We start from the raw sequence: 16,969 nt of genomic DNA on the forward strand, positions 1-16,969 counted from the left end.
AAGATATGAGAATAGGTGGTTAGTACCAAATGTGTAGTTAGAAGCACGCGAAAATTTTTAAAAAATTGATTTTTACACAGAAGAATAAATTTAATTACTTTTTTTGTGAAAATAATCAATTACAAGAAAAGAGAAGAGGATCTGATGCGAGTAGCAAAGGGGTGTGCGCCCTTCAAGGACAAACTGATAAGGGAATGGGTGAACTGATTATGCCATATGATTTTTAATTAAAAAAAACCACTAAACCTTCGAAAACAAATGGCTTTAAAAACAAAAATGGGGTTTTGGAAAATGTGGATTTTACTTTAAAACATTTGGGTGTTTTACAGTGAAATCCCCCGAAATCTATTGATTATGCAAAAGGGGAATGTGTGAGTGACTAGGGAAATGCTCTCTGACAACGTGTGATTATTTTTCTCTGTTCTAGGAAACCGGTTTTGTGTTCGATTTTTCAAAATGCAATAGATGGAGTAATTATGACAGGGTTTTGGACTGAAAAACACGTGGAAAAGTAACTTTTTCATCAAACTGGTTGACTAGACACGATTTCTTCTCGTTGCTCAAAGGTAATAGCTGCACTATTAAGGAATTTCTGAACCGCCGCCGGTAAATGATCTGATAGTACTGATACTGATAGCTTCACATCACTCAGACACTTTGGATCAATCCACGTTTCCACTGTGGCACCAGTGTCTTGATCAGCGGACAAATAGATTACACGTCCCGGAACGTAAAGTTGAAGACGTTTGTTGTGATTCGGATTTCGTTGCGGAGGTGTTGGTGAGGCTTCTGATGTTGGGTCGGATGCACCATACGAGTTTCGACGTGTGAGGAGCGCTGACTCAATGTCCGGCGTTGTTGGAGAATCAGGTGATGCGGAAATACGTGGCACACCTGGAAACGGAACTTGTTGATAAAATTAATAAATTGTTTCAGAAATTTTTTTTTGCAACTTTTTTAGAAGTAAAATTCAAACCACGATTTTTGTTCATTTTCAATTATTTTTTTTGCAGAACTATGATACCTAGCTATTTCAATTTTTGGTGAAATCTGGGAAACCCGGAAAAATCGAAGTTTTCTTTAATTTAGGTGGTTTTCTTTTCTTTTTTTTTTTTTTACGAATTACAGAATATTTTAAGGATATTGGAGAAAATTGAAAAAAGGCTAAAATTGCCAAAAATAATGAAAATTCAGTTTTTTTTTTCATTAAAATCAAGAAAGAAATCAATAAAGGTGAATAAATGTGCAACTCTCAGATTTTTTTGTAATTTTTTATTCTGAAAATACCAATTTGGTTTGACTTTTGCAATTTTATACTAATTTTCTCAAAAAAAAAGAAAGAATTTGTTTCCCGAATTCTTTGAAAGAAATTAATTTTGCACTTTTCCATTTTTTAAACACTTTTTCTCAAATTTTCGACAAAATTACCTGAAAGCTCGTCTCCCCACGGATATTTGAAAAAAAGCTGATAAACGCCACGTATCAGAATCTCATATTTAGCTCGTTGACAAGCAAGAAGCTCTTGAAAAACGCGTTCCCTGAGTCGATGTAGACTTTGAAATGACATTCGCGATACGATATCGTCTCCCGAAACAACGCTCATCACATATTTCTCCATTTCGTCCTGTCCAAACTCGCTGATCACACATCCGGGCGGTGCAAACGCATAACATATTACTGATGGATATTCTTGTTTTAGGAGCATTGTTAGAAGAGAACCGACTCCGGCACCGAGGGAATGGCCACAAACTACCAATTGATAGGAGGGATTACTGATGAATAGATCGTTCAGAATTTTGTTCTTGCTGAAAAAAAAAAGAAACTTTATTATATGCATTAAATTGGACATATTGTATGGAATTTTTAAACTTTAAAAAAATTTAAACTCAAAAATCGAAACATTTTTGATCTTTTTCGGCGGAAAGCTTTTTTGCGATACCAAAAGCGTAATTTTTTAAAGATTTTTCAAAAAGTAAAATATTTTAATTTTGTAAATTACTAAATCCCACAATTGGAACGAAAATTTTGATATTTTTATATTCGAAAAATTGAAAATTCGAAAAAAAAACGTTTTTAAATTAGATGGTTTCTAAAAAATTTTCAAATTTTCTTACAATTAGATTTTTAATTCAAAAAAATGTTTTTTTCGAAATAACACTTTTTCGAAAAACCGAAATGCTATTTTTCAATTTTCAGAATTTTTCAATTTTTTGAACTTAAAAATCAACACAGTTTTTTGTTTGAATTGAGCATATTTTATTGAATTTTGAAACTTTTTTAAAAATTTCTTTAACTCAAAAATCGACAAGTTTTAATGTTTGGTATGTCGTCAGTTAGGCGTCCTTACTTCAACGTATCAAAAACATATCGAGCGCTTCTGAGCATTCCCCGATGAACTCGTACATCTCCTCGTTTATCAATTTCCTCATCTTCCCGTAACGTCGCATCTTGATCCACATCTACAGTCATAAGCTCATCTTCAAGACTTAAATCTGTGACCAGATCAATTAGTGAACATGATCCTCTGATCGTTATCACAATTGATTTCTTATCGTGATCAGCAATCACTGCGAATGGAACTTCATAAACTCGATTCCGGAATGACATGAATTGAAGATCAATGTTACGAGCTTCATTAGCGAGGACCACGGCAGCAGTGTTACAGTAGCAACAATTATCCTCCACTACCATTGACTTGCCCTGAAAATCGAATTAAAATCAATTTTTAGATGATCAAAAATATTGAAAAATTGGTTAAAATCGTGCATTTGCCGTTTTAAAGCACTGAAAAACCATCACCACAACACAATCACCCGTACCTTTTTGACTAATTTCCCGTTAGAAAGCTCCGTTAACTCGATACGTTCTCTTCGTTGTTGCTGTACCACACACGGACTCTAAGACACACGTAAATCAAATATATTAAGGATTAGTTGTATTACTTTTTAAAAATTTCTAGATTTTCTTGTGAAAATTCTAGAAAAATGAAAACTTGGTTGCAGAAATACAATATTTTCTTATTATTGAAACTTTAATTATTTGGAGCAGATAAAATTGAGAAATACAACAAAAAAATTGCAAAATATTAGCGAGTACGGTATCTGCAAAGTTACGGTCGTTTTGAGGCCATTTCTTTTTCAAAAAAAATGCAGAATTGGCGTATTCGGTAAAAATTAAAGAATCACCGACTAATTTTCAAAGATAAAGCGATATATATATTTTGACAAAAATTTGGCAAACTTAGATGAAAATTCAAAAAAAAGACCGTTCAAAAAATTCGAACATTCTCGAAATCTAGTGAAAATCTTGAAATTTGCATCTTTTGATCGTCGAAATTTTGAGCATTAAGCCAAATTTAGTACTTTTTTCTAATATTTTTCTTTTAATTAAAACATTCAGAACAAGCAGCAAATTAAGAAGTAGAAGCTCAGCGTTTGTTAGTTTAATCTTGATTTAAAAAATTACCTGAGCACAACGCATTCTTCCACAGCATTGAAGTTTTCGGAATAGTCGATATATTGATTTGAGGCCACAATTGTAAAGAATATAAGTCGGCCATCCATAGACACACGTGGCATGATGTAGAAAATATTCGGCATCTTTGAGATTCATCCATTTTGGAACGGATTCTGGAAAAAACCTTATTTTATTTTGTTAAAAATCTATTTCAAATTTTCGATTTTCTTTTGGGTGGAATTCAAAGTTTCTCATGTTTTTCAGCGGGAAATTTAAATTTTCGATTTTTCTTCGGCGTGAAATTCAAAAATTCAAATTTCCGATTTATTTTTATGGCGGGAAAATTTCACAGCTTTTATAGGAATTTTTTATTACTTATGGGGTTATTCAAGTAGTGTCGGAAAATTAAAAAGTGTAGAAAAATTACGTCACAACTGTATTTAAGTATATAAAAACATGTATTTAAATACATTTGTGACGTCACAAATGTATTTAAATACATTTTGCTACATTACTTGAATAACCCCATTAATAACTCAAAATTTCAGCAAAAATTTTTCAGAAAATCTTTAATTTACATTGAATTTACTCTGAGATTCCTAAATTGAAATTTCCCGAGATTTTTTAAAAACAATTTTTTAGATTTCAGCAAAAATTTTCACTTTCGGCGACTTTTTCTGAGAAAAAATCACAAAAAACAGATTTTTTTTCAAAGGTTTTTAAGGTCATTGTACCATGTTCTTTATCCTTGACAGGCGGATACTGATTATTTGGGGAATGATATGCGAGTAGAAGCCCTGCAACAACATCACTTGGCACTAAATCCGAATCAACGAAGAATGAGGATATGAGAATAGCGAGATCATCAAGAGCAACACGCATTGAATGATCCTGGCCAATTTTGAACTGAAAAATTGTTTTTATTTTTAAATTTTTATTATCTGAAGAATTATAAAAACCAACAATTCTCATCCGCCGGCTCCAGGATTTCTGAGCAATCGATGCACTATCCTCCAGCTCATTTTCAGTCAAATGAAATACGATAACTAAACCAGCAAACGCGGTGAATATCAAAAACCATTCGAGAATTATTGTAACTCGAGCAATTGTTGCGAAATCGCAGCCTTCTCCGCCATTTGTGGATTCTAAAACTTTGTTTTTTTGTTAATTTTTATTTTTGTTGGATATTTGTTCAAAAATAAAACTTACTAAAAGCGTGAATCGTTGCCAGTATTGTTAGAGCAATTTCTGCTATGAAAATCGGAAGTCTTATGTACAAAAGCCGTGGGATTAGCTTTCTGGGCTGTGAGTTCATTATTGTTCCTCTGGCGGAGATTACAGCAGTTAAAATTGCTGAAAATCCATAAAAATGAGCTAAAATTCAGGTGTTTTCTTACCTAATAGTATAGTTATCACATTTATCACTAATAATCCGAGAAGTTGAAGAGTTAGATTGTGAGTAGAACAGGCAAGCGGAAAATGGAAAACGAAGACGGAAACTCCGAAGGCGACCCTGGAAAAGTAAATCGAAATTTATTCTAATGCATTTAAATATTAACATTTTCAATTAAATAAGCTTTACTCACCATGATAGCCTAACCAAAGCCTCTGTAATCTCTGGAAATACGAAATCGTCGCTTCCGATATTCCATTGTCGGTTAAAAGCGACTAGCGAGGGCATCGCATTGCCTGGAAGTTGATTTTTTTGTTATTCTTTATTTCTAATTGAGAGACAACGCCCACAAAGTGTGACACATTAAAAATTTCGCAATTTCCGTGAAAATTTGAGAAATATTGGATAAAAAATAAAAATTAGAGAAAAAATAATTGAGAATTATCGTTGGAGCGCGTTTGAAATTCGTGGCCGAGGCCTAGGATTCCGGCCGCGTGGCCTAGAAATCTCAATGGCGTGTTTCAAATTTTAAAATTTAGAAACTAATTTTTCTCGTTTTATCCGTAGTTTTCTCTAGTTTTTCGCCTGTTTATGTATTAAAAATTAAGTTTTGTACTCAAAATTTCATGTAAGACCTGTAAAAATCCGTAAATGCTTGTCCCAGCGTTCAAAATTGTCTAAAATAGGCCGATTTCAGTTTTTCCAGGTTATGAAATAATGGGAGCTTATCTGAACAAGCCAATTATCGAAAAAGAGAAGGAGGAAGGCTCTGGAAATGGGCTAAGCTATGCGTGTACCACAATGCAAGGTTGGAGAGTCAATCAGGAGGTATGGATTTTAAAAATGTTGAATATTTTTATTTAAAAAATTTCCAGGACGCCCACAATTGTGTAGTCGATTTACACACAGACTGGCACATGTTTGGTGTCTATGATGGTCACGGTGGCACAGAAGTCTCAAAATTCACTTCTGCAAAACTTCCCGACTTTTTGAAAGAACGAAAGTTCTGGGAAGCCGATGATGTGGCCGAGTGTCTTCAGAAAGCTTTCGTTGATTTCGATGACTTCATTCGTGCCGAGGAATCGATGAAGGAGTTAAAGGATATTGGAGATGAGGGAAAACCGAAGAAAGCAGGCGGGGAAGCCGATTCGGAAGATGAAGCAGATCGCATTGACACAATTGAAGAAGCAAGCGTTCCTCTTGCCGAGCTACTCAAAAGATACGGTGGAGCTGGAGTTGGGAAATCTCTTCTCTCTGCGTTTTTGGCTAAGGGAGATGTTTCGGATGACTCTGAGGATGAGGATGAAGACGAAGAAGAAGCAGAGGAACAAGATGATACTGAAGAAAAGAAAGAGAATGAGGATGCATCTGCCGAAGTTGTCATTGAAAATGCTGAAGATAAGGAAGAAGAAGAAGGATCTCCAAAGAAGAAGGGACAAAAAAGATGTCAAAAATCTCCTATTCAATCAGAAGCCAAGAAATCGAAAAGCGAAACGGATGCGGAAACTGCTCCATCTTCTTCAAGGTATTTTTTTTAGCGAATTTTAAATTTAAAATAATTTATATTTCTAATTTCTTATTTCAGCGGCGTGGACGGAGTTGCAACTGAAGAAGAAGACGAAGATGATTCGGACAAGGAATTTGTTGCGGATGAGGAGGAAGATGATGAGGATGCAGAAGACGAGCAATCTGACGAGGAAATGGTAGATGGCAGCCTGGCTCCATTGCTTTTGGGATCCGGTGGAGCAGAGGTTCCTGGGGAGGATTCTGGAACAACTGCATGCGTTTGCTTGGTTGGAAAGGACAAGGTTATCGTTGCGAACGCTGGAGATTCTCGTGCCGTGCTCTGCAGAAATGGAAAGGCTGTGGATTTGTCTGTGGATCACAAGCCAGAAGATGAAGTAGAGACTAATAGGTAGATATTTCAGTAAATTCCTCGAAAAAAATCGATGTTTTTTGTATTGCCTCTCTGTTCCGTGTAAATTTGAAAGAAAAGCGCTGAAAATTTTACTTTGCAGAGAAATTATGCCGAAAAATTTTCATTTTTCAAGAAAAAATGCCGGAATATTTTGCTGAAAATCAGGATTTTAATGAGAAAACTAGGAAAAACGCTTATTTTCCCAAAAATTACTTCAAATTTCTTTCAGAATTCATGCTGCTGGAGGACAAATCGAAGATGGACGGGTCAACGGAGGACTGAATTTGTCACGGGCTTTCGGTGATCACGCTTATAAGAAGAATCAAGAATTGGGGCTCAAGGAGCAGATGATCACGTTAGTTTTTCATGATTATTCTTAGGCATAGGCATAGTCATGATTATTTTTCGATATCTTTAACTCTACAGTACTAACTTTTTCAGAGCACTCCCGGACGTCAAAATCGAAGCTCTCACACCAGAGGACGAGTTCATCGTCGTGGCTTGTGATGGAATCTGGAACTCAATGGAATCTCAACAAGTCGTCGATTTTGTCCGTGACCTTCTTGCAAAAGGATCTTCATGCGCCGAAGTGTGTGATGCTCTCTGCGATGCATGCCTTGCCGATTCAACTGACGGAGACGGTACCGGTTGTGATAATATGACTGTTATTTGTACGACTTTTGATCGCAAATCCAAGTGATTATATCGTTAAATGTTGGTTTTCTAGGTCTAAAATAGTTCCGACAACAACGTTTTTTTCCCTAAAATTCCCTTTTTCCCCCGTTTAGATTTGCCATCCGGATTTGGAAATTTTGAATTCTATGGTTTTTATTACTTCAAAAGTACCGCCTCTCCCGTTTTTCAAATTTAATATTGCAAAAAATTTGGCAAAATTTTTTATCTTGTCGAAAAATTTAGATTTTCTCTTAAAAACACAAAAAAAATCCTGAAATTCACTGCTCTTATCCTGATGGCCGACATTTCCCAACCACCACCACCCGTTCCACATCACTTGATCCTCATCATCAGTCGCTACTTTTTATTCCCATTCTCTTGTTTTTTTTTTAAATTGTTTCTTCTCGTGTAACTTATTCCTTCTTCGATGTTTGCTCTTTATCTTCTTTATGATATTTACAAAAATCAAATTCCAATGACATCATTTATGATACACGTTCAACCAACAAATATATACAAAAAAATGCACCGGAAAATGGCAATATATAATATCCAAAAAAATAAATGCACGACTAAAAATAACTAAATAGTGGGGGCGATATGAATTTACAAAGATATTATTTATCGTGAGAAATGGTTAATTTTTCGATTTTCCAGGTCTCGTTAGGATTTTTTGTTTTTTCTGCATTTTTTGTAAGATGTTATGTTTTGAGTGGTATTTGCGTACTTTCGGTGCTACAGTAATCCGAGTAGTTTATAAAATTATAATTTCAAAAAATTAGCTAGCGGTACTAAAATTTCAAAGTTTTCCAACAAATATACGTACTTTTGGCGCTACAGTAATCTCAAACATGTTCAAAAACTTGCTAGAAAGCTCCACAAAATCTGTTTAGGAAGTTTTACGAACGAAATTTGTTCAAAACTATTGCCAGAAACCTGTCAACTGATTTTTTCACAAAAAAAAAACGTTTAGATTACTGTAGCGCCATAAGTACTCAAACGCATTATCTTAAATACGGATAAATTCAGAAAACACGTCAAAACCTAACGAGACCCGGAAAAAATTCAAGAAATTCGCAATGGAGCGCTTCTCAACATTAGTCATCATCCTTCTTTTTCTCCTTTTCCATCCGTTCTTGTAACGTATGCCACTGAACTACAGGCCTCCGTGACGTCATCATTTCAGCCCACTGTTCGCTGCACGCGTGGGTGATCTGAAAGCACAGTTTTTTTTAATTTGATGGAGTTACGGACCTTCAAATCGGATTTCAAAAAAATTTGACCGAAACTATTGATTTTGTTCAAAAAATCATTGAAAGTAATATAAGGTTCCTAGAAATATAAAACACCAGCCGTGGACCGCACCTCCGGCGCGGCCCCCGACTTCTGGAGCTGAAAACCAATTTTTCTGAAACTACCGTAATCATACAGTACTCCTACCGTACCACCATTGTACCACTACAGTACCCCGACTATATCCCTACACTAACCCCAACTCACTATCCCTCCAGAAGCTAAAACTTCGCAGACTACAAAGACTACAAACTATGGACAAACGGAATAAGCGCTATATATATAGTAAATGATTTGCTCATTTTCGGAGTTGTACTCAGCACGACAAATTTTCAAATTTGCGAATACCGCTGTTATGGACCACAACTTCAGTCGACATTTTTTTAATCAAAAAGTTAAACACCCCATTGCTCCAAAAACCCTACCTGCGGTAAATTCAAATGCTTGGAGCCCAACGTCACCTCTCCGATAAAGTCGTTCTTGCTCATCTTGTCATAATCCCAGACGGACACAATCAGATGAACTTTCTGCAATTTTTCTCTGTAATCCTCTCATTCTAAAAATAGAGCACACCTCAATCATATGTGGCTCAATTTTGAATTGGAAACTCTCATTGTAGTAGGGATTCAGGGTTTTGTACTTTCTCGACGTCTTTTTCTTACTTAACAGCTTTCGTCCGTGGTGTAAGTAGATTTTTACGTATGGATCTGAAAATTTGGGTTTGGTACTTTTCAGATTAACATGATCTTTCAAAAAGCGCAACAAATTCGTAACTTATTTTCAAGTTAAAATTCTAGTTAACTATAAGAAAAGTTGCGTTTAGAGATTTCTGGTAATGGGGTTCTTAGGAATAAGTGGAGACACTTTTGAAAGTGTTCTTCTAAAATCTTCTACGTATCCATTTTTTTTCAAAACAATCTCGTCTTTATGATGTTTTCGAAGAATAAATGTTAATCCCTCAGTTGTCCAATTCTGTCTTTTAAAGGTCTCTAGTGTAGCTATAAAGTTACGAAAAGTTGCAACTTCCTAATGCAAAACTCTATGAAATTCAATAGTGGTGCCCTTGCCTCATTTTTATCTGTTTGCTCTTCTCCGACAAAAACCCAAAAAAAAACTTGCGTCCTCTTACCCCACAAGATGTCACATGGAATTGGAGGATATTTAGGGCTCTAGAGTGGGGTCACTAATTGTTGTCTTGTAAGTAGTCTATAGTTTTGGGAAGAAGAAGTGAAATGACGTTTGATTTGGAGAGTAGAGTTTTTGTCACGTGGCTTTCACAATTTGACAGAAAAATCTAGAAGATTTCTGCTCACCTGAAGAACCACCAACATCCATCTTTTTCAAATTCCTGGCCTCCATGATCGTAAGGGTTACTGTACCGGTTGCAGGTCGGTACCGAGTGGAGAAGCAAATATCACCGAGTCGGCATTCTTTCTGGAATCATAAATTTATTAAAGTTTCTTCAAAAACCTAGTACTCCCAAGTTCCACTCCAGATTCGCGCCCCTCCACTTTCCGCCCCAAAAAAAACCACACACCCCGTTATTTCATATCTTCTTATTTTTCATCTTTTTGGCGTTTCTCTTGTTCGCCATTTTTCGCCGTTCTGAGCTCTAAGCGGATATTTGAAAGACGAAAAAAGCGGAAAACGAAGATGGATTTTGGCATGTGTTTGGATACAAATTAAAAGTCTGTCACAAGCATATATACGTGCATTTCGTTTTTCAAAGAGTCATGTCAAGCCCTCTCTCTCTCTCTCATGAAGACGGACGGATAAGGGTGTGCGTTCTTCAATTTTGTTTTCCAGATAAACTATACACTAACGGACATGAAGACGAAAACGATGATCGAATCAGTTTGTCTAGAGAGGGACGTTGATTTGTGCTCTTCTTGAAGTGAGGCCAGCCACTAGAAAAATATTAAACAAAACTGACTATGAGATTTGGGGTCTGTTGGTAACTATAGAAAACGGTCTACTTCCTTCGAGAGAACACCTTTTAAATAAGTTGCAACAAGAGCTCAGATTCGGATAAAACTGGAGCACTGGATGAAAAATTTTTCTATTTTCACTTTATTCCAGATTAATTTTGTAAAAATACAGATTCCCATATTTCGAATTAATTAAAAGTGAGCTAAATTGGACGAAAAATAAAAGAACACCTCAAAATAAGAATCACCAAACATCATGAAATTGGAACTAATGTAACATGAGATATCTTAACAAAGGATCCTAAATCAAAAAAAAGGGCATGTGGCCTGTTAGGTGCTTGTTTTCTGCCTGGAAAACGTGGCAAAACATGACTTAAAAATTCTGACGTCACAATTTTTTTTCGATTATTCAACAATTTAGGAATTGCCTTATATGGAAGCTGCTACTTGCGCTGTCCTTAAAAGCAAGACAGATTACTCCCAAAGTACCTCATCGTCTTTCTCGGGCTTCTGAAGAGGTCGTTCGATATCAGTAGTAATTCCAAAATCAATTGACTCCAGTGGCACGGACAGTTGACCCATCTTATCGTCCTTCGATAATCGGTCATAGTCATATACCACCAACATGAGAGTTTTTGAGTGGAGCTCGTTGAACGGGATCTGAAAATATTCTGCTTATTTGCCTAGAGTTTTTGATCTTACTGAAAATTGGAACGTTTCATTATATGTGGGATTCAGTGTGTTTCTGATGATTCTGGTTTCAAATTTCTGTTTTCTCTCTGGCAGAACGTACACCTTAACATAAGGGTCTGACATCCCATTCCGGTCCATTGCGGGTAAATCAGAAGCACTGACGATAGTCACGGAGAGCTGAAAATAGGTTATCAGAAGACATACCCCATTCCCCTCCAGTTAACAAAGAACTTTGGAGCATATTTTTTCTCGCTTATCTTCATAACTCGAATGTTATGCATTGACTCGTTATGAGCAGCGAGAGCAATTTCTTAGAAAAAGATATATGTGTGTGTGTGCCCAAGTGCATGACAGAGGGGATTATATGTGTTAGTCATTTAGCCTAAGACGCAGGGTACGTCATAAACCGACACGGTCTGCTTGCTCTTACCTTGGATTGCTCAAAGTCATATTCAACTCGGAAGTGAATATTTCCATACTGCTTTATAAGGGCACCACTTGAAGACAAAGGAAGTGTTCCATTGTTAACTGGTTCGTAGTAGTCGCTGTTTGTAGGCTGTACAGTGATGGGTTTTGACGATAGAATTGGTACGGCGCCATTTCCAATGTCCACGTGTTTTGGGCGAGGGTGGTACTGTAATAATCGAGTTTCAGTTTTGATTTAACGTTGGCGCGGGAATCGTATTTGACAACATTTTGATGACTTGGCAAAGTTTGCCCCATTCTAGGCTGGTCTCTGAAAATTGTGGTAACACGTGTTTCAGATAGTTTGTTAACTTCTTAATTTCAATACAAAATACACGAGGCGCATTCGAATTTTTGTTTATTCGACAATTTGATAATTGAGAGTACCGAAGTTTTGAATTTCCAACCTATACGTGGTGCCAGTATGTCGCTACAGTTCCATCTACAAAAAATGCGGGAATATTTTTCCAGAAAATTGTGCTGCTCTCAACCATGCGGAATCAGATGAGACGTTTCCGTCTCAACTCTCGCTTTGAAAGTCAAACCAAAATAAGACATTCTGACTCCACGTATTGGCCTTTATTGGAATTTTATAATTTAAAGACCAACCTTTCACTTCAAAAGAAGTTTGTGTAAGTAAATCCCCATAAATCCTTGAACAATGCATATTTACTTGGAAAAGTTAACTTTGATCCCCTTGCCCATAAATTTTCTTTTATCAATATCTAATTTATCTAATATTCAAGCTCCCCGGCTCTTCATATTTTTGCCTCAATGGATTAGATTCATCTTCTTCATCTTTTTCACTGCCGAAAATTGAGCGGATTATCCATATTCTATCATTATGTTAAAGGTGATCAAAAGATGCTGAGTTGCACATATTTGGATTAGTAAGGATTTGACGGCACACAGTTCTTGTCTGCATCCGACAAGAAAAGTTATCTTAAATACCTGGAATTGTCGAAAAAAAGTTCCCCGGAAAAATGACGTTTTTTTGCGGAAAACCCCCCTTGCAGGTGGAATTAGTGAAGTTGGTTGTGGTTGTGGAAAAAAAAGAAAAAGATTGGAAAAATTGTTGGCTTCGTGTCGTTTTCTCATTCCAATATTAGGAAAAAAGCAAAACTCGACAAAAAATTAATGAGATCGCTAGTTTTGGATAATTCTGATAAGACAGCGCAAAAACAACGCAAGTAGCGGAAAAACCGAATGTTCAATATTAGTAGCAACGTAGGGCTGAGGGTAGGGCTTGCCAGAAGGGCCTAGTAGCTAGAATCTCATATTTTTGTCAAAAAAGGCTAATTTTTTTTCGGTGGGTCTGATTAAGGGCTCTGGCAATCTGAATACTATATGTCTTAGACTTCACAAGTTTTGGCTCTTCTGGAGAATTTAGAAGGTGGAATTTATTAAACCTCATATTTAAACTTGAGTAAAACTTCCACAACTTCACGGCAACTCGATATTGTCGGTAATTGCCAAGTTCCGAAAATCTGAAATGCCGGAGAACTCCAGACACGCGGTTCTGACTTCCTTCATAAATTGAAATGTAAGAGTTTGCCGAACTAGGCCATTTTGGCTCGGCCAAGTCCTGGGTAGACTTACGGCGTGTTGCGTGTCGCGTCGCGGCTCGGTTTTAGTTTTAAACCTAAATGTATTTTTGCGTGTGGAGTACACGGCTTTCCCATGCGTTGCCCGGCAGGCGATTGTCAATGGAGCGCGAAAAATGCAACGAGGAAGGCCAGAACCCCGTGTCATCAGACATCAGAAAGTGCTTTTTCTATTCCCGCACTTTATTGTGTGATGCCCCTTTGGTTAGATCGTCGGCGATGCGAAAAATAGGGGGAATTTTTTGTTCGGAATTTCAAATTTCCTCTTCTTCTCCATTTTTTCGGCGCCCTTCCAAGGTTGCCTATCCTTTTCCCCCGAATACGTTTCGGGGAAGGCTCTCGAAGAGCACATCATCGGCTCGGTCGTTGGCGTGTCATGTTGAAGAAAAAAAAAGACAGAAAAGAAGATGTTATGGGAAGTAGAAAAGACATGTTGTATTTTATGAATTGTTTCCGATGTCGTTTGTATTTTGGCGAAGGGGGCTCGGAAAGCAGAAGCTTCTTGGAGGAACACAAACTTGTTTTTTTTTCAGGCGAATGGGGAAGACGAAGCAAAGATGACGGATTTCAGCAGCTTATTTTCGTGGAAAAATACTCTAGAATTGTTAAGCTCGAGCTTAGAGCAGCCACATCATTTACTAGACATTTGGCCGAAAACTCTTTGAATACGTTAGTGGCGAAAATTAGGATTCAACGGTGTTTTTTTTCAGAGAAAATTAAGAAATCTTTTAAAAAAAGGTCGGTTTGTTGGTTTCAATAAGATCTTTTCAAAAATAGAGACGTACAGAAAAAATTAAAACCAAGTGGTTTTTATAAAATTCCTTAATACGTGTTTGTAAAATTCGTTAAAAAGTAACGAGAATCGAAAAGTCCACCCGGATTCAGTCAAAATTACAATGAAACGTGCTTTGTGGCACTTTCAGGAAGGCGCAATGGGTCTCGCCACGCGAAATCCAATTTTAAAAAATTAAAGCTACAGTAATTTTAAAGGCGCATACATATATTATCATATTGGGATTTCTTCACTTTAAATTTTAAATTTTAAAAAATGTTTTGATAAACCAGTGAAAAAAAAATTTTGACTAAATTTTTTTGAAAATTTAAAATTTAAATGGTTTCTACCAGGGGTGGGCGGCAAACGATTTTTTCCGGCAAATCGGCACTTTGCCGGAATTGAAAATTTGCGAGAAATAGGAAAACCGGCAATTTGCCGGAATCGAAAATTTCCGGCAATTTGCCATTTGGGGAACGGCAATTGCCGCCCACCCCTGGCTTGTAGCCACGAGGCAGTGCGAATATATATATGCTTGAATGTGCTTATTTTCGATGAAATAACTCTATTTTCGGTTCTTTTTTTTTACTATTTTAAGTCAATTAGATCCGCATCTCCAAAAAAAGTAACGAATAATTTAATTTTCCACGTCATCAATGGGAAAATGACAACAAATGAATTTTTGATGAGCTTTTTTTCTCCATTTTTGTGCCGCAACACTCACAACTCGTACGAGTGGCCAATGTTTAACGACCCGGCAGTAAAAAAGAGTAGAAGAACCGAGTTAATTCGCTTTTTTGTCCACGTTTTTTCTGTTCTCTCTTGTTAGAATCGAATGATCTACTTTTCGATATTTTTACCAAAAATGTTTTGAAATTTCGTGTTCAGTTGGCGCAATGAGTAGTGTGCACAGTTTGGTGTGAAAACTTTTTGGTTAAACTCCGGGTAGTGTTTTTTAATTTTTTTTCGTTAAATTTTTATTAGGAATTTTTCGAACTAAAAACGAAGTTTTGTCAGCTTTTAGCTCTTTAAGAAAATCAGAATAGCCACTCACCCCATTCGACGTTGGCACGCCACGACGAATCGGACAACACGTCGACAAAATCCGGAATACTGGCGAGCAGACGATTGCTCCGGTCGCCCACATGGTTGAATAATTGATTGTGGCGGTATCAGTGAGAAAATGTTATCAGTGAAATAAAAAAACGGGGAAAAATAGTTAAAATAGTGAGTTTCTAGGGTGTTTTCTCGCTACATAGTACGAAAATCGTGAATAATATAATTAAATTTCAGATTTTTCGAATTTTTTTGTCTGAAAAAATTTTGGAGCACAAAAATGTTCTTTCCTGTCGTTTTTCCATTCAAAAGCGCGGCTCCTCCCTCCTAAACGACCCGAAGGAGGCGGAGCAGTCTTGGTGTGGGTCTCGCCGCGACTTTGACACACGTGAAACGAGTGTGACCGTACCCGAGTGGCGGAGTGTTCTGCAAAAATTGCGTTTTTCTTCCTTTTGGCCTATTTTTCGATGGATTTTTGTGTTTTTTGTTGTTAAAAATTCGAAAATAAATGAATTTTTTGTTGGAAATCAAAATTTCGTGCATTTTCTCACCAAAAACGTCAACATTTTGCTAAAATCGCCCGTATTTTCTGCCTCTTGGCCGAAAATCAAGTTTTTCGATCTATTTTCCATATTTTTGCAAGGAAAACGATTGTTTCCGTAATTATAAGTAGCAGAATTAAATTAGAAGTTTTGTAACTAGTTCTTCTGGAAAGATTTCGAAAAATAACGAAATTTTACGGAAAATGCTGTTGTTGCTTTAATTATCGATTTTTTGACGCATTTCGCTTTTTTTCTCACCGTCTTCTTGTTTTCCGCTTTTTTCCTCCGTTTACAGCTTTTTCGAAACATTTTGCATTCTGAGATGTTAATTTTGTTTCCATTTCAGCTCTCGACAATGGGTTTCCAAAATTTGTGGTTCTCTCACCCACGCAAGTTCGGACCAGGATCCCGCTCCTGGTAAGTATTATTTTCATCAAAAATTTCGAATGCAGATGTCCATTACGAAAAGGCTCTTTACCTTTTGACGTTTAGTTAAATTTGCGAAATAAAATTGATGTCTCGAAGACATGTGCTTCATATTTTGATGCTCATGTTCAAGATCAGCAAACAAACCTGAACTTGGTGTATTTCAAATACATTTATCTGAATTTTTCAGCCGCGTCTGCGCTGGACACCACGGACTTATCCGCAAGTACGGCCTCGATCTCTGCCGTAGATGCTTCCGCGAGCAAGCCAGAGACATCGGATTCAAGAAGGTAAATTTAACTAGATTATGCAAAAAAGGAACCTTATCCAACTAAAATAATATTTAAAAGTTCAAGTAGGATGAGCAGATGTCCATTACGCGAATGCCTGTGCTTTTCGACGTTTAGTTTAGTCTGCAAGATAGAATTGATGTCTCGAAGACAGGTACATCAGCTTTTAGAGTTCCTGTTCAAGATCAGCAAACAAACCTGAACTTACTGCAAATATACTTTAAAATAAATAAGTATTTTATTATCTGTCAACTTATTTTTTTTTCAGCTTGATTGAGCAACCAGCGTCCACGTCTGCAACCGCCTCGTCAAATCTTGTTATTGTTAACTTCATGTCTTCAATCAATAAATTGTTGGCATAATGTCTATGTTATAATTTTATGTGAATAATAAAACAAACGGTTCAAATCTGGAGGAGGACTACTTTTTTATTGGGGAAGGGATAGTAGAAACCGTTC

The 16,969-nt window shown here is 36.6% G+C and overlaps 4 protein-coding genes and 2 non-coding genes across 9 annotated transcripts; 4 read left to right on the forward strand and 2 right to left on the reverse strand.

Moving 5' to 3' along the window:
- Positions 1-53: 53 nt before the first annotated feature.
- dagl-2 (sn-1-specific diacylglycerol lipase) lies at positions 54-5,147 on the reverse strand. 3 transcript variants are annotated; one of them, NM_171860.8, is made up of 10 exons: positions 5,043-5,147; positions 4,854-4,969; positions 4,666-4,809; positions 4,420-4,601; positions 4,191-4,362; positions 3,466-3,629; positions 2,820-2,897; positions 2,348-2,700; positions 1,429-1,805; positions 54-894 (listed from the first exon to the last, which is right to left on the reverse strand). In NM_171860.8, exons 1-10 carry the CDS (start codon positions 5,135-5,137, stop codon positions 524-526), a joined length of 2,052 nt encoding a protein of 683 aa, NP_741085.1. In that variant the 5' UTR covers positions 5,138-5,147; the 3' UTR covers positions 54-523. The 3 variants fall into 3 exon arrangements, with proteins under 3 accessions (NP_741085.1, NP_001022575.1, NP_001370332.1); NM_001027404.5 differs by lacking the exon at positions 2,820-2,897 and having other exon boundaries at positions 63-894; positions 4,420-4,607; NM_001384013.3 differs by lacking the exon at positions 2,820-2,897 and having other exon boundaries at positions 66-894; positions 5,043-5,145.
- A 397-nt stretch (positions 5,148-5,544) lies between these two features.
- Positions 5,545-7,934, forward strand: ppm-1.G (Protein phosphatase ppm-1.G). Of its 2 annotated transcripts, NM_171075.8 has the most exons (5): positions 5,556-5,677; positions 5,725-6,374; positions 6,435-6,764; positions 6,997-7,122; positions 7,209-7,934. In NM_171075.8, the coding sequence occupies exons 1-5, from the start codon at positions 5,567-5,569 to the stop codon at positions 7,465-7,467; spliced, it is 1,476 nt and encodes a 491-aa protein (NP_741086.1). In that variant the 5' UTR covers positions 5,556-5,566; the 3' UTR covers positions 7,468-7,934. The 2 variants fall into 2 exon arrangements, with proteins under 2 accessions (NP_001359798.1, NP_741086.1); NM_001373838.3 differs by having other exon boundaries at positions 5,545-6,374; positions 7,209-7,927.
- Positions 7,912-15,575, reverse strand: snt-2 (Synaptotagmin 2). Its single transcript, NM_064860.6, has 8 exons — positions 15,252-15,575; positions 11,787-11,990; positions 11,366-11,533; positions 11,153-11,323; positions 10,049-10,169; positions 9,309-9,442; positions 9,161-9,262; positions 7,912-8,656 (listed from the first exon to the last, which is right to left on the reverse strand). Exons 1-8 carry the CDS (start codon positions 15,342-15,344, stop codon positions 8,540-8,542), a joined length of 1,110 nt encoding a protein of 369 aa, NP_497261.2. The 5' UTR covers positions 15,345-15,575; the 3' UTR covers positions 7,912-8,539.
- Positions 15,576-16,141: 566 nt separating this feature from the next.
- Positions 16,142-16,873, forward strand: rps-29 (Small ribosomal subunit protein uS14). Its single transcript, NM_001393266.1, has 3 exons — positions 16,142-16,212; positions 16,412-16,511; positions 16,780-16,873. The coding sequence occupies exons 1-3, from the start codon at positions 16,151-16,153 to the stop codon at positions 16,786-16,788; spliced, it is 171 nt and encodes a 56-aa protein (NP_001379573.1). The 5' UTR covers positions 16,142-16,150; the 3' UTR covers positions 16,789-16,873.
- Positions 16,241-16,368, forward strand: B0412.6. Its single transcript, NR_002634.1, has one exon. It is a non-coding gene; the product is annotated as a small nucleolar RNA B0412.6 (small nucleolar RNA).
- Positions 16,584-16,709, forward strand: B0412.7. Its single transcript, NR_003423.1, has one exon. It is a non-coding gene; the product is annotated as a small nucleolar RNA B0412.7 (small nucleolar RNA).
- Positions 16,874-16,969: the final 96 nt, after the last annotated feature.

This window comes from Caenorhabditis elegans, chromosome III (genome assembly GCF_000002985.6).
Source record: "Caenorhabditis elegans chromosome III".
Taxonomy (NCBI): Eukaryota; Metazoa; Nematoda; class Chromadorea; order Rhabditida; family Rhabditidae; genus Caenorhabditis; species Caenorhabditis elegans.